Source organism: Cuculus canorus, chromosome 27, assembly GCF_017976375.1.
Source record: "Cuculus canorus isolate bCucCan1 chromosome 27, bCucCan1.pri, whole genome shotgun sequence".
In the NCBI taxonomy this organism is placed as follows: domain Eukaryota; kingdom Metazoa; phylum Chordata; class Aves; order Cuculiformes; family Cuculidae; genus Cuculus; species Cuculus canorus.
In genome coordinates, this window is record NC_071427.1 from 3,561,590 (window position 1) to 3,584,154 (window position 22,565).

General features: G+C 48.3%; 1 protein-coding gene across 2 annotated transcripts; it reads left to right on the forward strand.

The window, feature by feature from the left end:
• The first annotated feature begins 970 nt into the window (after positions 1-970).
• Positions 971-18,562, forward strand: GNA11 (G protein subunit alpha 11). 2 transcript variants are annotated; one of them, XM_054050014.1, is made up of 7 exons: positions 971-1,135; positions 6,218-6,402; positions 8,019-8,173; positions 9,100-9,228; positions 10,787-10,916; positions 11,632-11,785; positions 14,349-18,562. In XM_054050014.1, the coding sequence occupies exons 1-7, from the start codon at positions 1,000-1,002 to the stop codon at positions 14,537-14,539; spliced, it is 1,080 nt and encodes a 359-aa protein (XP_053905989.1). In that variant the 5' UTR covers positions 971-999; the 3' UTR covers positions 14,540-18,562. The 2 variants fall into 2 exon arrangements, with proteins under 2 accessions (XP_053905989.1, XP_053905990.1); XM_054050015.1 differs by lacking the exon at positions 971-1,135 and adding an exon at positions 3,285-3,442.
• The last annotated feature ends 4,003 nt before the right edge of the window (positions 18,563-22,565 follow it).

Sequence of the window (22,565 nt, forward strand, 5' to 3'; positions counted from 1 at the left end):
GGGGCACAATGGGGAAACCAGGGTGAATAGCAGCACTGAGGCACAGGGCTGTGGGGTGAAGAATCGGCCAGAAGGCATGGGGAAACCAGAGGGAAAGCAGCTCTGAGGCACAGGGCTGTTGGGTGCAGACCCAGCAAGGAGCTATGGGGAAACCAGGATGAAGGTGGCACTGAGGTGCAGGGCTGTGGGGTGAGGAATCAGCCAGAAGCCACAGGGTAACCAGAGCAAAGGCAGCTCTGAGGCGCAGGGCTGCGGGGTGAGGGGGGGCGCAACAGTGATACCGGGATGACAGGTAACACCGAGGCCGCTGCCTGCAAGGCTGCGGGGGCCCAAAGGAGCCTCATCCCCGCCGCCTCTGCCCTGCGCCCAGCGCTGCCGCCCGCGGCCCGTTCCCCCGGGCAAGGCCAGGCTCCTCCTCGGCGGCACAGGCCCCACCGGCAAGAGGACCCCGTAGGCCCCGATCGGTGCGGGAGAGGGCGGCGCTCAGCCAGCGCCGTTCCGCCACCTTCCCACAATGCCCCGCGGCCCCGCCCCGCTCTGCTCTCCCCCCCTTTCCCTTCCTTCCTCCTCTCTCCCCCCCAACAGGCCAACCCAAACCCTGCGAGGCGATTGGCTGCGGTGCCGCCTTAGCCCCGCCCCTCAGGCTCTCCACTCTCTCCCATTGGCTGCCGCGCCCGTCAATCCCCGCTTGTTTTCGGCGGCAGCGGGTTGGGTTTGCGGCGGGGCCGGGAGCGGCGCAGGCGGGCGAGGGCAGCGCGGAGGGGGGCGGCGGCGGCGCTAGGCCCGGCCGCAGGACTCAGCGCTGAAGCCGGGGCCGGGCCGGCGCCGCGGAGGGAGGGGAGGGTGGGGAGAGAGGAAGGAAAGAAAGAAGGAAAGAAAGAAAGAAAGAAAGAGGGCGCCAGGCCTTGGTCGGTAGCGGGGGAGGGTGGTGGTGGTCTGTACCGGGGGTGGGGTGGGGGGGGGTGGGCGGTTGGGGGTCGCCCCGGTTTGGTCGCGACCATGACTTTGGAGTCCATGATGGCGTGTTGCCTGAGCGACGAGGTGAAGGAGTCGAAACGGATCAACGCCGAGATCGAGAAGCAGCTCAGGAGGGATAAACGCGACGCCCGCCGCGAGCTGAAGCTATTGCTGCTCGGTGAGAAACGGAGGAGGAGAAGGAACGGGGTGGGGGGGGAAGAACACAGCGCCCGGCTCGGACCCGCCCGAGGCCTGGCCTCGCCCGGCCGTGACAGCTCCGGGTGTGGCGGGGAGGTGGGGGGGGGGGGGGGGGGGGGGGGAGGCAGGGGCGGGACCCGGGCCGCCCGCCCTTTGTTTGGGTGTTTGTTTTTATTTTGTGATGTTTTCACTGTCGGGATGGGTTTGGATAGAATCGTAGAAGGCCTGGTTGGAAGGAACCTCAAAGATTCGAGGATCTTGATGCAAAGATCGAGGATCTAAAAAAAAGGAGCAGCAAGCTAAGATTGGAGGCATTCGCATCCTTCTTCAGCAATGAGTTTGGTGTTCACGTTCAGGTAGTCGCCTAATTAAACTGAAGTTGCAGCCTTATTAGAGGGCTGGAGCACCTCCTGTATGAGGACAGGCTGAGAGAGGTGGGGTTGGTGAGCCTGGAGAAGAAAAGATTCCAGGGAGACCTTAGAGCAGCTTCCAGGGCTGAAAGGGGCTGCAGGAAAGCTGGGGAGGGGCTCTTGATCAGGGAGTGCAGGGATAGGAGGAGGGGGAATGGCTTTAAATTGGATGGTTGAAGGTTTATATTGGACATTAGATAGAAATTCTTCACTCTGAGGGTGGGGAAGCCCTGGCCCAGGTTGCCCAGAGCAGTGGTGGCTGCCCCATTCCTGGAGGTGTTCAAGGCCAGGTTGGATGGAGCTTGGAGCAACCTGATCCAGTGGGAGGTGTCCCTGCCCATGGCAGGGGTTGGAGCTGGATAGACTTTAAGGATCTTTCCAACCAAAACTGTTCCATGTTTCTGTGATACATAGTTTAAATGAGATGGCTCAGCACCCTGTCAGGCTGAGCCCTAAAAGTGTCCAGTGTAGAGGAATCCGCTACTTCCCTGGGGAGATTCTGTGATTATTCCAATGTTCAGCTGTTCTTATGGTGAAACATTCTCTTCTGGAATCCAATTGGAATCTCCCCAGGAGCAACTTATGCCCATTACCACTTGTCTTTACCATGTTACTCCTTGTAAAAAGGGAGTCTCCATCCTCTTGGTAGACACCCCTTATGTGCTGGTATGTGGTAGTAAGGTCTCCCCTAAGCTTTAGTTTTGACATAAGCAGGAGATGTGGAGCTGAAACTGCTGGTCCCGAGTGCAGGCACGCACACACGTGTGAAAATTGTCTGGAGGGAAGGTGTGTTGCCCTTCACTGGTGTGTGGAGGTGGGCTGATGGAGTTGATGCTTTTCATATTGTTGGTGGACTTCTGGGCCTTGGGCGAGCAGCTGTGGAAAATCATCCTCCAGCTCCTAAACCACAGAGTTCCTCTTGTGCTGACTGGGTTTAGAATTCGATGTAGTGAATCCAAAGGGAGGCAAAGCAGTAAGAGTGCAGGAGTTCTGTGTCTGACGAGGAAATGGCTGTGGTGTTCAGCATTACCTTCGGAGGTAGAGAGCACCTGCGCAGCGATAAGGATGTCGGTGTTCAGATGGAAATGGCGCAGCGTTCTGTGGTTGTGCAGATGGATAACTATTCCGTGTTTAGATAAGGTTGATAGGGATGGGGAATCAGTTACAGGAGCAGCAAGCTAAGATTTCAGGCATTCACATCCTTCTTCAGCAGTGAGTTTAGTGTTCATGTCCAGGCAACCCCTGATTTAAATGGAAGTTGGCAGTTTTCATGGGTGCTGCGGTTGATTGTTGCTTGTGCGTGCATCCTGCTTTGTGTCTTCAATTCTGTATTGTCTCAAGCTGAATTATTGAGCAGATCTGATGGGTTGAGCTCCTTCAGTGGCGATCTGTTGCGAGTTGGCAAGCAGTTAAGGAACAGGTGAAGAATTGGGAAGACTGGCGAAACCAAAAGTAAAACTACACAAGGGAAGTGAGGCCGTGTCTGCCCAGCCCTTTGGAGGGCTCCGATACCGACCTTGTTGCACAGCAATAATTGTTGAGTGAGGGCCAGGGCTTTCCTCCTCGCCGAAATCCTCAGTGACTGACGTGTTGCTGTTCCTCAGGTGAAAGGTGCGCTCCAGAGCTTGACGTTTGTGCCCTTTTGACGATGCTGTGGCAGTGTCTGTAAGGCTTCCTGCAGACTAGAGAGAGTGTATCTCTGTCACCCTCATGCTTCCTTGAAGCAGTCCCACGGAAGCAGCTGTTTCAAAATAGATTGGCACTATACGATGGATCTGGGTTAAGAAGATCCCACTGGATCTAAAGATTCCACTTCAGAAATAATTCAAGTTGTTCAACGATCCTTTCTGCTTTTCTAAAAGACACAATGAAATAAGGTTTGGCATCAGATTTACCAAAAAATGGATCTATATGAGGTGGTTAATATCGGATAAGCAACGCTCAGTTTTAGGATGTGTTTGCTGGATGCTTTCACTGGATGCAGCATTGCACATTGCCTGCTTTAAGCTGTGGCAGGTAACGCGTGTTCTCTCTCCTTGACGTAACTGCTGGTTGCGTGCCTTTCTGTCTTGCTTCTGTGATGTGCAGTTCTTGCATTCACAAATATCAGTAGTCCTGTTAATGAGAAAGCTTTCCCAAATCTTCGCGATCTTGAGAAGAATGCATGTGTGGAGGGAGTTTCTGCCTTGTAGGAACGCTGGTGATTTTTCTTGTCACTGCATCTGGTTTGTTGAAGTCTCAAATGGAAAACTGGGGTGAAGAATAACAGCGCTAATAAATGATGGCCCTGGTGATTAAAATTTGATTTCAAGGTGTTGGACGTTGCCCTCGGGTCAAAGGTGTCATCTAGCTTTTGTATTTTGTCTGTTTTGTGCAAAAATTGCTTGTGATGAAGCGTATTGTGAGTAATATGTTTACAGGTGCCTGTCAGGTACGTGGGGTCATTAGTAACTTACCGTGAGCGCTGCTGCTTTCCTGCGTAGCCAGAAGAAACGGTGAATTCAGGTTGTCCCAGCAGTGTCCTATTAAAACGGGTTATTGTGCTTTTATAAATGTAGGAGACAATCCCCACCAGAGCTCCTAACGCCCTGGCGCAGTGCTGTTCTGCGCTGCTGATGGCCTAGGTAAAAGCAAGAGGCACCTTTTAAACAACAACCAACCCCCCCTGAGCCGGGTGAGGATGGAGTGACAGGAAGGATCTGTCTTTGAACTCAGCTCTGCAGTGAGTGGCTGATGCTGAGGTTTCTCTTGTGTTTTCATTATTGGAATGCTTTGAAGCACCACTTTTTTTTTTTTTCTTCTGTTTTGGTCGCTGTGGTAAAAGATGAGGAAGTGTTGCTCACCACACCGAGAGAAACCACAAAAGAGTTCAGTTTCCAGTTTTTCCCCCTCATTGATGGTGTAGCTTTCTGTTTCAGACCGAGACAGTTTGCTTGTATGTTAACGGTGTTTATAATGTTATTTTCTGACATAATTTCCCTTAGTTCTTGGACATGGGGAGAGTTTGTTTATTTTCAACGTGCTGCTTCCAGTTATGGGCTTGCTGCTTTTATTTGAGCATATTTATTTGTTTGCCTTTTAGCCTGGCGCTGTAAACATGAGTAATTGAGAATCTGCATGTGAGTAGTGATGGTGTGTTGTGATGAATGAGATCCTGTCTGAATATACCCGTCCCTTGGTGTGAGGCTGGGGCGGTGGAAGCCAGGGCTCTGCTGGTGTGCAGATTTGGAACTGCAGCTCCAAAGGGTTTGTCACTTGGGTGATACCTTTGAGTTTTTGCTCTCAGTAGGTGAGCGAGCCAGACCACTGTGCGGAAAAGAGATGCTTTTTACATATCGATACATCATTTATACATCGACAGCAAATTTTAGAAGGCTGAGCAGAAGCGTCAGTGGTTTGTGCTCGGGATGTCGCTGTGGGCTGCAGAGGAGGGATGCGCTCATTGCGTGTGAGCCTTGACCCCGTGCATCCCCTCCGTGCTCTGCCCATAGGATGGGAGGCACCGGGGACTTCCCAAAGCACCAGCTGGATGGTAGGTTTAACAAGGCTGGGTGACAGCGTGGTTGCTTTATCTGACGATGGTTTTTCTCTCGTATTTGCTGTGTTAGAAACTTCCCACCGTCCTTTTATATCATCCGTTGGCCCTCACGTGTTAAATGACGCTTTTCTGGGGCCATAAATGCAGGAGTGGGAGGACGTGCCCGGGGACTGTGCAGGAAGGAGGCCTCGGGAGGGCTGGGCTGCCGAGTACGCTGGCATGGCCGCCAGCCTGTCTCGCCCTCCCATCTCCTCTAAGTCTCAGCTTCTTCAGGCAGCGAACCTGCATCCCCTGGGATTGGCAGCCTGGCTGAGTAGCCTGCTGTCTGCTGAGGATCAGGCCGAGCACAGACCGCTGTGTCCTCCTGTGTTCTTCCTGTCATTCACTGCTTTTAACTCTCTGATATCTGGAGACTTCGAGCAGTAGTAGAGGTGTCTTGGCACAAGGATGATTTCAGTCCTTAAGAGCAAACGTTCTGTTTGCGTGGTAGTTTGGCATAGCAGGCAGATGCGCTAGCTGGGTTGTTCATGTCAGTGGGTGAGCAACTAGATGCTTAAGCTCCATTCTCCTTTTGAGTTGATTTTTCTGTTGTGTTCGGTTCTTTGCTATGGTCTGTAAAGAAAAGGGTATTTTGTGCCAAATCACAGCAATGGAGAATTTGCTTTTTACCGTGCAAATAGGCTTCCCTCCAGCTCGCTGGCTGTCATCTCCGCTTACCGACCTGCGCTCCTGGGCCCTTCCAGGCTGGGGCTGTGACTGTAGCATCTTGCTGGAGTATCTGGGAATAGGTCAGGTGTGACGGACGAGGGCCTTTTGACGCAGAACGTGTGGGTGTGGGAGTGGCTGTAACGTGAGATTTGGGATAAGTACTGGAGATGCTTTTGAAGGCTGCCGTAAAGGACAAGATGTCTTCCTTCTGTGCCGTAGTGGGGATGTGCAGCACCATCCAGACTCTCTTAGTATTCCAGAAAGTGGCTAAAAGAGTGGTTGGAAGTAGTGTGCACTTAGGGATGGTAATGGGAGCTTTGGGGTAGGATGTGATTGATGTTAGCGTGTTCTCTTCTGCAGCGAGCCCTGCTTGTGACGGCTCATAACTCTCTCTTGCATCCTGTAGGCACGGGGGAGAGCGGAAAAAGCACGTTCATTAAGCAAATGCGTATAATTCATGGCTCAGGCTACTCTGAAGAAGACAAAAAAGGCTTCACCAAGCTGGTGTACCAAAACATCTTCACTGCCATGCAGTCTATGATCAGGGCCATGGAAACCCTGAAGATTCTGTACAAATATGAACAGAACAAGGTAAGTTTCTTACAATTTTGGCATGTCTCTTTAGGCAATGGGGATTCTGGGGTTTGAGTCCTCAGTACCTGTTTGTTTGTGTCTTCCTGCATTGAGGTTTCGACCTCTCTGAACTCTTTTTCCACCAATGCTTTGTGCCTAAGTACTGCTTTCGTGACGTTTTGCTGATACTTGACTCTGTTTTCTTGGTTGTCTGCAGGGGCAGAGCAACTTTCCGAGGATGGTTTGTGCACTGGTCTGCATAGGGAGTGGTGGGAGCGAGGGATTGGGATACGATGGAGAGTATAGGAGAGATGTTCTTGCTCATTTAAAGGATTCAGTGTTTTTAAGCGTGTCGGGCTTCCCTTTGTGCAAATTGCTCTTTGAAGCTGACAAAATACAGGCTGGACCCCAAAGACATCTCTGCTGGGAGTTACTGCTATTGCTGCACTCTGTTTGTCTGCTAAGTGCTGACCAAAGGTACAAACCTTTCTTGAAGGCTTTTAGTCTCAACCACAGAAACCTGATTTGAGCTTTATCTTGCCTTACTGATTCTGGGTCCAGGAATAAAATTTTCAGCCAGATCTGGTCTAAATTAATTTAGCTTTTTGGGGGGATGGCAAGGCAGATGAGATTGCACCAGGAATTTAGACTTTTTGTGCGGTTTTCTTTCTTTAGTGCTTTAGTACTGTAGTATTCTTAAGTGAAATTGTATTTTATCTGTCTTGTCACGCAGCAGTTTGGAGCTGTTGTTTAATAACTGTTGATAGGGACTGGATGGTGCGCTTAGAATCCTTGAAGCTGAATATCTTTTTTCTTTTTGCCTTTAGAAGGGTTCTGCAGTGTTGTTGATGAAAAAAAACCAGGGTGTGAGGGAGCTCACCTTGCTTCTGCTTCACCTGGGGCATGGCAGGGGTGTTCCAATAGGCATAATCTGCCAACTTTTACCTATGATAACATGCAAAACTTGGCTTTGTTTTTTATTTTCCTGGTACAGGTGATATAGGCAAACCCCCCTTCCTGTGATAAGCGTACTGCAGATCTCAAAAAGCAGCCTGGGGTGGATAATAAACCCCTTGGCTGTTGTAAGGCTGTAGTCCTTCCTTCGCTATAGATTGTAGGGTGGGCATTTCTACTTTTTTTCTCTAAAGGGACTATGATCAAAGTAGGCAGAAACAACATTGCCATCGCTGTTTAAAATGTAGTTTAAAGGGATTTTTTTCTGTAAGAAACCTGAGATAGCAATCTGTTACTCATCTGCAGCTGAACCTCCTCAGAAGCTAGGCAGTCTGTGTGTCTTCTCAGTGAATGAATGCTCTGCCTTGGAAACCACCATGCTTCAAAACACCCGGTGATCTAATGATCAGTGAAACTTGCTGCTGTTTTACAAGCTTGTTCTGTGAAGGAGTGTATGACACTTTGGAGGAATTTTGCTGCTATCTGCTATGTCTTAGATGTATAAGTTACCCCTTGTCCCTCTTTTTTTTAGCAACCTGATCCACAACCAGCACGTGGATCCCTGAAGTCATAATGTAAAGATTTAGTTCATCTGGGAATGTTTTGCCTGCCTATGACCGACATCCCCTGTTCCTGACCACCCTCTTCCCCCCTTCCTTTTATGACTTTTCAATCTCCAGGCCAACGCAGTGCTGATCCGGGAAGTGGATGTAGAAAAGGTCATGACATTTGAGCAGCCATACGTAAGTGCAATTAAAACATTGTGGAACGACCCTGGAATACAAGAGTGTTATGACAGGAGAAGAGAATATCAGCTTTCCGACTCAGCTAAATAGTAAGTATTTGATCACTGGCATGCACTGGTAGTGACTGTCTAAGAGATAATTCCTGTCCAATATCTTTATTGAAGCCTAGTGTTTGTTTCAAAGGGCAAGAACACTGGAAATGTCGCTGTGCAGTTTAAAGTAAAAGTATCTGTCATTGGTTTAGACAAGCTGCACAGGCTCTGCTGGCTGCAGGTACTGGGATAAAACTCTCAGGTGAATGAGAGTGGTGCTTTGCCTCTGTCAGCTGCAGGTATCCTTAGGAAAAGTGGGAGTGAAAGAGCAGTGGGAGCAGGTAGCTTGTTGGAATCTGGCTCCAGAAAGGCAAAGAGCTTTTCTGGAGATCAGGGAAGCTAGGCTTATTTGGGGATAGATTTAGATCTGGAAAATCCATATCATTTCCTACTTCTCCATGTGAGGGTATGAGGTGTTCAGGTGGGTGATGGAATCAGTTGTTCACATATCTGCATTCTGAGCCTGGAATCTCTGTCTTGTGCCATCGATGCTGGTTCTGGCTCTCAGGCAGCAGAAGTGTCGCTCGTTCTCTTTAGGTGTGTCCTTTGGTATATTTGGATGTGTAACAACAGATTTATTAACCACAAAATCAGAGTCTGGTGACATAGGCTTGTTTATAAATGGAAAACCTCAGATGAGACTTGATTCTAAAACATCAGCACCCACTGTACTTAAACTTACTCTGTAGTAAAGCTTGTCTTCCAACTCTACAGAGGCTAAAGTTGTCCTTAACATACCTGTTTATCCAAGTAGGATTACTGTTCCCCGAGGTTGTGATGTGAAAAAATAACACGATACATTTTAAATAGTTCAGGTGACTCCTGGATTTGTTATGCCAGGGAAAGACTAAATGTAGCAATGTTTAAATCTGTATATTTATGTGCTGCAACCTAAGGTTTTTTTCCCATTGTGCTTCCTGTAGCTATCTTAGCGACGTGGATCGTATTGCTACTCCAGGATATCTACCAACTCAGCAAGATGTGCTACGGGTTAGAGTTCCTACAACCGGTATCATAGAGTACCCCTTTGACCTAGAGAACATTATCTTCAGGTACTGATGATGTGTTCGTGTTACAGCTGAACTGAGAGGCGAGCGGTGTGGTTTCAGGAAGGATGAGTTCTGGATTGCTTGTAGAGTGTCCAGGTGCTCTGTTTGAGAGGTTCGAGTGGATGTACGTGCTGTGAGATGATCAAGTATTTGCCAAGAGGTGCTCCTGTAATAGGGGTGGTGTCGCTTTTTATTCTGATGAAGGGAAAACTCCAAGCTGAAGCGTTGACTGCCACAAACCAGAACATGCTTTTAAAGCCCAGTGAACCATCTTGCAGGAGCTGGTATCCTTCCTGGGAAGGGTTGCTTTGCTGGCATCTGAGGTGGTGGCTCATGAGGCAACCAAGTGAACTGCTGGTAGCTTTAGCCACCAAAGGGAGGAGGGGAAATCTTACTCTGGGCAGTGCTTAACTTGAAGTGTCTAAGAATGCTTCACTCGAGCCACTTTGACCATTTATTAAGGGTGATGGAGCACTGGAACAGTCTGCCCAAGGAGGGCATGGAATTTCCTTCTCTAGATATTCAAAGCCTCATGAATGTGTTCCTGTGCAACCTGCTCTAGGTGACCCTGCTTTAGCAGGCGGGTTGGACTGGATGAGCTCTAGAAGACACTTCCAACTTCTGGGATTCTGTCATTTCTCGTCCCAAAAAAGACCACTTTTTGTGCAGAAATAGTTCCTTGTATTTGATGCCTAATGTCTGCCTTCAGAGATGGTTTTCTGTGCCTACCTTGTGCTCTCAGGATGACACCAACACTTGCTGCCTGTGCTATTGCAGCAGTAGGTGGTATTTGGAGGCTTAAGCCAGCCATCAAGCATGGCATAGAGGGCACAATGACATGCCTGTCTGTTGCAGAGCAATTTTCTCCTTAGTTGTCTGGTACTTAAATGCTCCTGGCTCTTCTCTACCGTGGTGTTGACGTTACAAGAGAGGAATAAAGAAGTCTGCATCCTCTCTTGAACCATTCAGTCACAGATACATGGGAAGTTACTCTCCCTGTTTTGGTTTGCTGACCAGAAATAGGTATAGGGTTTTAGCAAAGGTGAGCCAGGTTTGTGGCGCTTTAGGTGAGTGACAAAATAATTCTAGTGTGGGACCTCAAACTGAGGAGTCTAAGCGTGTTACTCTTAAACAGCACATTCTAAGAAACAGTTGATAACTAAAGAAAGCTCTGTGTGAGAGAAGTTTTGGGGCTTTAATAAAACAAAGATAGTTTGTTCATGTGACAGAGCAGAGTTTTGAAGGGCTTGTCTGTTCAAACTCGGGGCTGCTACTGAGCAAACCAGAGTAGAATGCAGCAAAAATAGTAATGCTGCTGGTAGCTGGGATTTGAATTTGGTGTCGTTCGCTGTGGCCATCTCTTCCGTTTGTTGTATTTCTGGAATAGGATAATTTGGTAAGCTTGATAGGTTTTCTTAGCCGGCATGCATTATTACATCCCCATGCCAGGTTAATTTGAATGCTAAAGAGCTGTATCTGTTCTCATCGTACACTGGTCCTTCGTGTTCAGGTAGAGAACTGCTGCTACTCCTGTGATACTGTATGTATTTCTCTTCCTTAGGATGGTGGATGTTGGAGGTCAAAGATCAGAACGAAGGAAGTGGATCCATTGCTTTGAAAATGTGACTTCCATCATGTTTCTAGTAGCACTTAGTGAATATGACCAAGTTCTGGTGGAATCTGATAACGAGGTAAGCCGAAGAATGGGAAATTGGCAGGAGGGTGGGACGAAAGTCTTTTTAACTTCTTAGAGGTTGGTACTGAGGTGCTCGGTGCCAAGTTGGATTAGCAAGTGTTGTTGGTTTTGGCCTTCAGTCCTTCCTATTGCAAAGGGAACGTGAGCCTCAATGGGTCATGTTGTCCCTGCCAATAGAAAACGCACAGTGATTCAAATCATCCGCACTCCTCAAGTGATGCTGAAACATTGAAATCACTGTGTGCCTTGGAAGGCAAAGTGATGTGCTCTTAAAAATCACCCATTGCTCTTCTCTGCACTGAATCACTGTGCTTTGGCTGCTCTCGTTAGACAGTAGCTGGTCTCTTTCAAGGTGCGGTAAGGAATTTTTGCCCTTGCTAGTGGATTAAAAAAAATTCCACTAGGCAAGAGCAGTTTTTCCTTTCCTACTGGACAAACTGCATTCACAAAGTATCGTGCTCAGTGTTCTCACATGACTATCAAAGCATAAAATGACATTTAAGCATTTTGATGTGAATGTCTTGCCAATTAAAGTTGGAGTCCACCGTATTTTGTATTTCTTTTCCACTTACTGGTGCAGAACCTACCTGGCACCGAAGTGTTCTGTGTATGGTATCTGAGGTGCTGGATTGATACAGTACGTCTGCAGGTAACGGAAAGACATCTTAGCGCTCGTTTGTGTAAACAAGGCTTTCTTTTTCTTATTTCAGAACCGAATGGAGGAGAGTAAAGCTCTCTTTCGAACCATTATCACTTATCCCTGGTTCCAAAACTCTTCTGTTATCCTCTTTCTTAACAAGAAAGATCTGTTGGAAGACAAGATCCTATATTCCCACCTCGTTGACTATTTCCCAGAGTTTGACGGTGAGTGGTTTCAAAGGAGGAACTTTGTATTTAGAAGGGGTGAAGTTTTTCGGTTTCAAAAGAAAACTTGGATCTAGAGATGGGGAAAAAGGAATACCTAGAGAAGGAATACCTAGAACAAGGCAAAAAGTCACAACAGTGGCTTAATCATAAGGGAATCTGATCAAATGATAGAATAATGAGCCAATCCTAGATGAAGAATTACTCCTCATCCTCCCTCGACGTGCACTTCAAAGTATTTAAATAGTGGAGGTCTATACTTTCCTACCAGGACACTCGTGTATATAACCCATTCCATAAACATGGGACAGCTGAGTGGTACGTGGGGCATTTTGAACCTCTAGTCAAGAGGTGGATTGAGTCCTTGTTTTGAGAAACCAAGTGATCAAATACCAAAGTTATTGAAATGGTGGTCCTGAAAATTCTCAGGTAGCCTGAAATTCTTAGTCTGCCATCTGCAACTGTGGAAAAATAATAGCTCTGAAATGGAGAAATTCCCACCTGAAACAAAATTCCTTAGCCCAAATAGCATTTTAAGGTCTTCAATTGAGGGAATTTAAAGCTGGCTGGTAGCACATCAGTGCAGGGCTGAAAAGGAATAAAAGTGGAGAAGGAGACCAGAGACATTTCCTGCCATGCTCTTGTGTATTAACTCTGTCATTATGTCCTTTGAAAAACACAAAGTAAAGGAAGAATTGCCATTTTGCAAATAGCTTTCTTCCATTAACCGACTAATGACATTGCTCTTTATTAGTTGTCCTCCCCCTTCTGGAGCTTCTTGCCCCCTGCTGTCTGAAAGCACTGCCACTATGAAATTGTCAGTGGCGGCAAACATCCTGTTTTTAATGCAATCTGGGAATGGCTGCTGAGCTTATCATAGAATCATAAAATCATAGTGACAACCTGCCATGGGCAGGGACACCTCCCACTGGATCCGGTTGCTCCAAGCCCCATCCAACCTGGCCTTGAACACCTTCAGGGATGGGGCAGCGACAACTCTTTGGGGCAGGCTGGACCAGGGCCTTCGCACTGTCATTATGAAGAATTTCTTCCTAATGTCTAATATAAATCTTCCCCCTCCCAATTTAAAGCCATTTCCCTCATCCCATCACTCCCTGCCCTTATAATAAGTGCCCCAGCTTTCCTACAGCCCCTTTCAGTACTGGAAGCTGCTCCAAGGTCATCCCAGAGCCTTGTCTTCTCCAGACTGAACAACCCCAACTCTCTCAACCTGTCCTCGTAGCAGAGGTGTTTCAGCCTTCGCATCATCTTTGAGGCTTCATTCCAACAGTTCCATAATCCGTTATCGGTCAGGTACTGTGTATTTCTGATATAACTTAGGAGCTGGGGACGAGATAACAATGTCAGGAGTTGTCATATACTTCCAGGTTTTCCATGGAAGTATTTACTGTAGCTCCTGTAGGGATGCTGCGTGGCTCGTGAGTGGGAGGTGGCCCATGAGACCACCTCTCAAGAAACGGTCCCTGCCGTGGAGGAGGTGACACCGCCAGAACTGTGAAAGAAATAGCAGAGGTGACTTTTTTTTTCTGAGGAGTTGTAAACACTGGCGATGATTCCAATTTTTAGCTCCTGTGAGTTGACCAACCAGGTAGGAGAGACTGCAGTGCTGGCTGAAGATGACTCTGGTTTGCAGATGATCTGAGGGCTGGAGCACCTCCCGTATGAGGACAGGCTGAGAGAGTTGGGCTTCTTCAGCTTAGAGAAGAGAAGGCTCCAAGGAGACCTTATAGCGACCTTCCAGTACCTGAAGGGGCTACAAGAAACCTGGAGAGGGGCTGTTCATAAAGGCTCGGAGTGATAGGAGGAGGGGCAATGGGTATAAACTGGAGAGGGGCAGATTTAGACTGGACATAAGGAAAGATTTCTTCCCTATGAGAGTGGGGAGGCCCTGGCTCAGGTTTCCCAGGGAAGCTGTGGTTGCCCCATCCCTGGAGGTGTTCAAGGCCAGGTTGGATGGGCCTTGGGCAGCCTGAGCCAGTGGGAGGTGTCCCTGCCCTTGGCAGAGGGGTTGGAACTGGATGATCTTTAAGGTCCCTTCCAACCCAAACCATTCTATGATTCTATGACCAACCATTTAGGAAAGACTTCAGTCCTGGCTGAAGATGACCCCGGTTTGCAAAACGTACGCTTGTGTCCTTCAGGGCATAAGGTTCATCTATATATTAGGAAGGAATATACACCTCGTCTTTGGAGAAGAGCGTTGCATTAGGTATATCCAGCTTCTGTCCCTGTTACCTAGCAAACACAGCATGTGCAGGGTGATACCAACTGCTGGGTTGCACAGCACAGTCTGAAATGACGCTGTGGTGTCCAAAAAAACCCCTCAGCCTTGGAAAAATGCCTTTTGGAAGTTTGGGTTGATAACTGGAAAAAAAACGTAAGACACTTCAGCTCTTGGGACTCCTGTGCAATAAAAGATCTTATTTTCTTCCTTATAGCTCTGTAAGCCGTAAGAAAAAGCTTGCTAGCAATTATCCCGATGGATCAACCCGGGGGATGTGCTTAGCCTAAATCCATTAACTGCTTTCTTTGTTTGCTGCAGGCCCACAGAGGGATGCGCAGGCAGCCCGCGAGTTCATTCTCAAGATGTTTGTGGATTTAAATCCAGACAGCGATAAAATCATCTACTCTCACTTCACATGTGCCACAGACACAGAAAACATCCGTTTCGTCTTTGCAGCTGTCAAGGACACCATCCTACAGCTCAACCTGAAGGAGTACAACCTGGTTTGACCTTGCTCTCTGCTCTTGGCCCCTTGAGAGGCTTCATTGTGAAGAAAAGACAAAAAAAAAAAAAAGAGAAATTTTAAATATGACAGGAAAAAAAAAAAAAGTTTTAATTTTTGATGATGTAATGATTGCAAATTGTCTGATCTGTGGAGTGGCAAGTGCTCAGTGTTATCCTGGAGTCTCATGTCTCTGTCCACAGAGTAGTTGATTTCATATTTTTAACAAATTGCTTTTATTTCACAGTTAACGGGGATATGCCTCATTTTCTTCAGCACCTTGCTTACTTCTTGATTTTTGCCAAACAGCTAAGGCAGTCTCATCTTGAGCTTTCCTTTGTTGCTTAGCCACTTTGGGTTTTTTTTTTTTCCCCCCCCCCCTTTTCATTCCCATGGCATATATAGAAAAAAAAATTACTTTTCCAGCTGAGATTGTGAATTCACTGGACTGTGGGAGTGCGGAATGCTACTGGTCCCTTTGCCTTGTGCTCTAGGGTGCCTCTGGTGTAATTTGCTAACCCTGCTTGCTTTCCCACCCGCCCCTTCTTTCCCGTCCCTTCCCCAGGACACGCTCCATGGTTCACTGTGATGAAATGTTGGGGAGGAGCAATTGCTCTCCAACCATAGTGCAAAAAAAAAAAAGAAAAAAGAGAAAAAGGCAAACCGACAACAACAAAAAGCCATCACTTTTCCATTCTTTATATGTTCTAGTTATTTTTTTCGTATCAATTATGAAAGGTATGGAGACTGTGATTTTTTGTTTTGTTTTCTTTTTTTAAATTATTGATGTTCTATACATAGTTTGCTACATGTTGCTGTATTTTGTTCATGGACTACAAATGATGGAAGCTCTTGGAGCAATAGCTGCTGAGCCTGGGGAAGTGCCTGACTGTAATTGTTTTTCTTTTTTTTTTTTTAAGTTTATTTTGTTTGTATTTTTATCACACACATCCCCCCACAAGCGCGTGTGCGCGCGCAAGGCTCAATTTGCAGAGAGAAATGTTGTTTTGTCGAGTAGAATATATGACAGAAAGCGACTTCTCTATGCAGCAGATATCGAAAGCGCGCGGAGTAATTGTGGCATTTAAACATCAGGCTTTGGTTTGAAAAAACCTTAGTCTTGTGCCACCCTCTGGTTCTTTTCTTGCTGCTAGTAGCAAACAAGCCTTGTTTATTGTGTTTTGTGCCAGTGTTTTGAGTGACTTTGTAAGAATTCCTCGGTCCTGTCTAGTTTGCAGGTTTTTAGAAGGGACCAGAAGTTGATGGGTGACAAACTTTGGGACATCGGTAGGATTCTTACTTGAAAAGGTAAAGGATAGCTCTTGGAGGGAGCGGTGATCCTTTCTCTCCGGTTTATGCGTTCCCCTGAGGCACACGCTGCTGTGTTTCCCTTTCGAGGAAACCAGATCCTCTTTGGAAGACTTGCACACATAGTTGCTCCAGGGTGCGTGTGATAATCCAGTTACAGCGGTCCTGGCTGGAGCACGCGGCTGCTACGGAATCCAGAGAGCCCTGCTGAGGTCGCACTTTGGTTTAGCGGGGAGAGAGGAGGCAGAGAGACAGCAGGGTTTGCTCGTCTAGGTGGAAGGTAGAGTGGAAGTAGTTCTGGATTCTAGATGCCAAATGAAATTCCACTAAGAAGGATGTGAAGCCTTTGCACGTTAGCTTCTTCCAGGAGCTGTGGCAAGCAAACTGATGTGCTGGAGACCCGTTGCCCGCCTGGAAGCTAACCGCAGTAAGGCGAGGAGCGAGTAGGACATAGGGAAATCCAACCCGCCTCCGGCCGCGTGTCGTTTAGCCAGCACTAATGATTCTCTTTCAATTCCAACAAGTAGCATTGGGTCCAAATTCTCTGGATGAACCAGATTGCCCCCTTGAAGGTGAGCAGGCTGCCAGTAGATAGAGACTAAATGATCTGCACTGTTGAAGGGGGCTGTTGATATTTTGTCTCTTTTGTAGACAGAGCACTACATCAGTGTTTTGCACAACACGTATGAGAAAATCTTAACCGAGATGCTTAAGATGCTTCGATTTAGAACACTAAAACATGGAGGGACACTGAGTAATTCTGTTGATAGGTCCGTCTTGTTTTGCAGAGTAGCTGAGGGAAGCCTCTGTATGTCTCAGAAAACTACCGAAGAAAGCAAGCTCTGCTAAGATCGATTAGAGAGCTCAAGCTGGAACAGTAGCCATGGGACCGGGACCAACAGTTGAAGCGCCAGTCTGGCTGAGTGGTGATGCTGAGGGAAATGCAGCATCTCTTTAGGCTAGCCATGCGCCGGACTGCATTTAACACTTGGGAGAAATGAGAGGGATTCCCATGTGTCAGACAGCTTTGCATCAATTTTACTGCTTTTTTTTTTTTTGTCTTTGTGCCAAAATGATCCATTTTGTAGAAACTTGTCCTGTAAAGAGGAATTTATAATCATCTTTGTGTATTCTAAGTGCTGTTCAGCTGAAGCAGATGGCAGCACCAGCCTCTTCCGCTTCTGTGATCCTCTTGTAAATGGTTCACACTACAACTATTGCCAGCGGCAGACCTGGCACCGAGATCTACAGGTTCTTGGAAATAACTTTCCCAGAAGTGTTTTTTCCAAGGTCAATGATGGTGGAACTTCCACTTGAATCAGAAACTTTTGGGTTTTGTATCCTCCCCTTCTTTAAGAGCTGCTGCCTTGGCACAGGAGGAGGGATCTTGGCTTCTGTCTCATGCGGAGTGAATCCGCATTGGAATCTGGGAAGCGATGGGCACAGGGATTTAAGCATGGGCTGTACCTTACTGTGCAACTGCCTGGTTGGTCGTGGGCCAACCAGGGGTGATCATTGCGAAGGGAAAGGGAGACCATCATGCGATGGCTGTCAGGAGTTCCTGGCCCCTCCTGAATTAGAGGAGGAATGGGTCAGGCTTGTAAACGCAATCTGGACTATACTATTTGTGAGAAGACGGCAGTGTTGGCATGCACTTTTCTTAGCGAGCGGTAGCCCGTGTGCCTCCCACTTAGCCAGTGAGGCGTTCCTGCAGCACTGGCTCATGGCTCTGTTGGTTGGCCCTTTGGCAAATACCTGCCTGAGCAAAAGTGCCAAACCTTAAACCGAATCTGCCTACGTTGTCTGAAAGGGAGGCCAGTCAGGATTTTTCTGCAGGTTCAGGTAGCAGATTGACCTTCAGAAAAGAGGTGGAATTGGGTGTTTGTAACGAATCTGGAATCCTCAGTCTGAGGAAGTGATCTCTTGGCAAACCTCTGCTCCTTGTGCACTTTTTTTTATCTTTTGTTCTGCTGAAGAAACCCAACAAACTTTAAACCAGTTTGAAACTTGAAGTCAGTGAGGAGAGGACCAGCCCATTTCTTTGCACCATTGTGGATTGGCAACCCTGGTGAGCAACAGCCCCTTCCTGCTTCAGCGTGTCAGATAGCTCCTGCCCTTTCTGCCTGTCTCCCCTTCTCCCGGAGTTGGATTCTTTGGTCTCTTGTTGTTGCTTCCTAGCAATGTTGGCCTTGCGTTCAACTATGGTTTTTCTTCATGCGTTTTATTGGTTTTTAAAAACAAAAAAAAAAAAGTAATTCTGGAGTGTGCTGACCGTTGTATTGTACTGTACAGAGCCCGGGTCGTTAGAGTCCAGCAGAGATAAAAGTGTGTTACGCAGCACCCAGTTTTATAAGAGTATGGTTTGTGCCAATGCCCCTTCTTTAGTAGTGCCAGAGACTCTTTACAAGTGCCAATGTGGTGGAAATTCTTTGGTTATACTTGTATATTATAGGATCCTGATTTAAGACAATTTAAACATTATCCTATTTAAAAAGATACTATATAAAATGCTGTTTTTAAACCTTGTCATTTGCAATGCATGTATTGTTGTGCGTGTTGGGGTGGGGGGAGGGAGGAGGGTAGGGTAAAGGAGTTTCTGAATAAGATGCCCAGTGTCAGGATCTATTCAGGCTCCAAACTGTCTCATTCCAGTCCAGGAGTGCGATTGTTACTTGGAATGATCCCACTCTGACTGCTGGGCAACAACCCTTATTCCAGAAATATCTGATGGAAATTGATTTTCATATCTTTCTCCTGAAATAAATTCTCTGTTTGAAATTGGAATAAATTTTGTTCCTAAAAGCCGTGGTGGTCACGCACGCTTTTCTTCAGTCCCCTTCCCTCTGTCCACCTCCTGGCTGGTTGAACATCCGCATCTGATGGAAGCACACGGTGTCCTCCTGACCAGCAGTGCTCTCCCTGCTCAGAAAATCAGGACTCTGAGGTACAGGACAAAGCGTGTTTTGAGTAAATATAATGTGCAATAACTGTGTATAACACACCGTGTTCTGAGCGGTTCTGGCTGACCAGGTTTTTGGGATGTAAGGATATATCCGTAGCACCTTGACTTTAAATTGGACAGGATTGTTGGCCCTAATAACGGCAAGTATTGGTATCACTGCTGTTTTCTAATTAAGGGGGAATATAGGATGAGGGGGAACGGGTACAAGCTGGAGAGGGGCAGATTTAGGCTAGATATTACGAAGAATTTCTTCCCGACGAGAGCGGTGAGGCCCTGGCCCAGGTTGCCCAGGGAAGCTGTGGCTACCCCATCCCTGGAGGTGTTCCAGGCCAGGTTGGATGGGACTTGGAGCCCCTGATCCAGTGGGAGGTGTCCCTGCCCATGGCAGGGGGGGTTGGAATTAGATGATCTTTAAGGTCGCTTCCAACCCAATCATATTCTATAATTCTATGAATATCCATTGCTTTTCTCCGTAGCGCTGTCCCCTCACCGGCTGGAAAGCATGAAAGAAGCATGTTTGGTTTGGTGTATTTTTCCTTCACCTCGGTGTGGTTCGCATGTTGTACCGCTCTTTGCACAGAAACTATGACATGCTCCGTTAAATAAAGCGCTGCGACAGGTTCAGACTCTCCAAAGGGGAGAAGTTAAAGTCGTGAAACGAATATCCGCATTCCCAGCTGGCTGCGAGAGGCCCTCGTGTTTAGGACTTTTGCAGCCTCCAGCGATGACTGATGTCCAAATTCCCTCTGTCTTGGAAGCAGAGGAGCCTGGATCGCTGCCTCCCTCGCAGTGGCCTGGGAAAGCAGCAGCTGGGAGCAGCAGCCGATAGAACCATCCCCGCAGCTTGCTCGCAGTTGCTGCCTTTCCCAAGGGCCCCTCAAATACACACTGAGTAAACCATTTCCAGCAAGATTGAGCTTGGAGCATCTACCTCGGGCGCCTTCTGCGCAGGGAATAACCTGCGTGAAGTCCAGCAGGGTCAAGGGCAAGGTTCTGCTCCTGGATCAAGGCAATCCGAAGCACAACTACGGGCTCAGTGGAGAATGGATTGGGAGCAGCAGCCCTGGAGAGAAGGACTTGAAGAGGAGAAGCTCAACGTGAGCCGACAATGTGGACTTGCAGCCCAGAAACCAACTGTGTCCTGGGCTGCATCCAGAGCAGAGGGACCATGGGAGGGAGGGGATTCTGCCCCTTTGGTGAGACCCACCTGGAGCCCTGTGTGCAGTTCTGGAGTCCTCAGCACAGGGAGGACATGGAGCTGTTGGAGCGAGTGCAGAGGAGGCCACAGAGATGATCAAAGGGCTGGAGAACCTCCTGTAGGAGGACAGGCTGAGAGAGTTGGGGTTGTTCAGCCTGGAGAAGAGAAGGCTGTGGGGAGAGCCAGCATCATCCAGCAAATAATGTAATAAAAGCCAGCACCGTTAGCAATTTCTAACCCGAACTCTTTTCTATGCCCTCTCCTCAGGTGTACCTGTTTGGTATAGCTGTCTTTGGTCTCTTTGCTCTTCTCTGATGGAGTCCCATCAGGAATTTAAGCCACCACAAGGTATTTTTGAAATATCTGTAGTACCTTGGGCCGATCTCATGCTTCTGGAGAGGTTTTTTTGGCTCCCATTGGACCATCTGACAAGACTCTGCCTTCAGGCTCTATGAAAGCCTGAGGAACCCAGTTTTCCAAGGTGGGAGAAGCTGTGGGGACTGCAGATGCAGCCTGAGGGGCTGTTACCTGGTGTCCGTGGCCACTTCTCTGCACTGCTCCCAGAGTTGCTCCTCCCTTCATCTCAGGTGTTTATCCATAGCTCCTGGCCATGGAAATAAATGCTCCTGGCATGAAGCATCCCAAAGGGCAGCGCTCTCCTGCTCTGCTTGTTCGTCTGCTCCCTCGCAGCCACCCAGACCTTCAACCTCTGACACTGCCAACAGCCGAGAGCTCCATTGGGGCTCTTTGAGAAGCAGGATGAGAACTTCCCTGGAGTTCTTCAGGAAAGGATTTGGCAGCCTGATTAGAAAAGGAGTTTCAGCGTCAGCTTTACACCACTTGATTTGGACATAAGGAAGGATTTCTTGCCCATGAGTGCGGAGATGCCCTGGCTCAGGTTGCCCAGAGCTGCCCCATCCCTGGAGGGCTTCCAGGCCAGGTTGGATGGGGCTTGGAGCCCCCGATCCAGTGGGATATATCCCTGCCCACGGCAAGGAGTGGAATGAGATGATCTTTCAGGCCTCTTCCAACACAAACTATTTTAGGGTTCTATGGAGCACATTAAATGTTGCAAAGAACCCTCGAGGAAAGCGCTGCTTTTCTCTTCTCAAATACATTCTACTTCCAAACTTCAATCTTGTGCTTTGGTGAAAGAGAGGGTTTTAGAGGTAAGTTTTTTTGGATCAACTCGGAAATTGTTTTGAGATGAAACCTTGACGAGCAGGTGCTGTTGCTAACCCAAGAGGGCACTGTGTGCACATAAAGCCCCAGCATCATTGTGCCCTCCTGCAGCATCCTCTGCAGCAAAAGGCACTGATCACTGCCTTGGGTCACGCATGGACCTGGGGCGGCTTTAAGAAGTTTTGAGTTATTAGATTGGGAAAGTACTTGGAATTCTAAAACCTTTGGTCTCATGTTTTGCATTCCACGCTGCTGCGGGTGTTAGGTAGAATCATAGAAAGATTTAGGCTGGAAGGGACCTCAAAGCCCATCCAGTTCCACCCCCTGCCACGGGCAGGGACACCTCCCACTGGATCAGGGGCTCCAAGCCCCATCCAACCTGGCCTGGAACCCCTCCAGGGATGGGGCAGCCACCACTGCTCTGGGCAACCTGGGCCAGGGCCTCCCCACCCTCACAGCAAAACATTTCTCCCTAAGATCTCATCTCAATTTCCCCTCTTTCAGCTCCAAACCATCCCCATTGTCCTCTCCCTGCCCTCTTTGATCCAGAGCCCCTCCCCAGCTTTCCTGGAGCCCCTTTCAGCACTGGAAGCTGCTCTAAGGTCTCCACAGCCTTCTCTTCTCCAGGCTGAACAACCCCAACTCTCTCAGCCTGTCCTCATACAGGAGGTTCTCCAGCCCTCAGATCATCTCCATGGCCTCCTCTGGACTCGCTCCAGCAGATCCACATCCTTCCTGTGCTGAGGACTCCAGAACTGGACGCAGGACTCCAGGTGAGGTCTCACAAGAGCAGAGGACCAGAATCATCTCTCTACCTGCTCATTACGCTTCTTTGCACACAGCCTTTCCGTAGTCTTGCGCTCCTCTGCGTGGCCGGAGCAGCCCCATGCTTGTGCCACCAACCCAAGCTGCCATGCCATGGGTGTTCGCTGCCCCGAGCGAGCTGGAGCAGCAGTACGTTGGGCACAATCCTGTGGCACAACCCCAATGTCTCACGGAGCTCTTGGATTCGGCAGGGGCTGCAGCATGGGCTGTATCCCTGGCTTTGCTCTTCTCTACAGGGCTGCCCCGTATGGGATGGGATTATTGTGCCGGTGATGGGCGCTTCAGGTGCTTCTGCAGCCTCAGGAGCTCTTGTGCTCACTGCCATCGCCTCTGGGTAGTTCTTTCCCACCTGCAGTGTGGTGGGGGAGACAATCTCCTGCCAAGACACAACTGATTTCCCTCTCTTCCATTTTCCCCGAGTGCTCCACACTGATGAGAAGAAGCCCAGAGGCTTCCCATGCCCTGAAAATCAGACTTGACGCCTCTTCTGGGGGTTGAGGTGGGACGGAATACGGAGGCCACTAGTTTAGGGTAGAAGCTTCCAGCTTGGGATTCAGC

Excerpts from the sequence above, each read along its gene's own strand:
- GNA11 (XM_054050014.1), top strand. The coding sequence starts at position 1,000 with ATGACTTTGGAGTCCATGATGGCGTGTTGCCTGAGCGACGAGGTGAAG. Across the intron at positions 8,174-9,099 it reads CTTTCCGACTCAGCTAAATA|CTATCTTAGCGACGTGGATC; the intron begins GTAAGTATTTGA and ends TGCTTCCTGTAG. Across the intron at positions 10,917-11,631 it reads TGGTGGAATCTGATAACGAG|AACCGAATGGAGGAGAGTAA; the intron begins GTAAGCCGAAGA and ends TTCTTATTTCAG.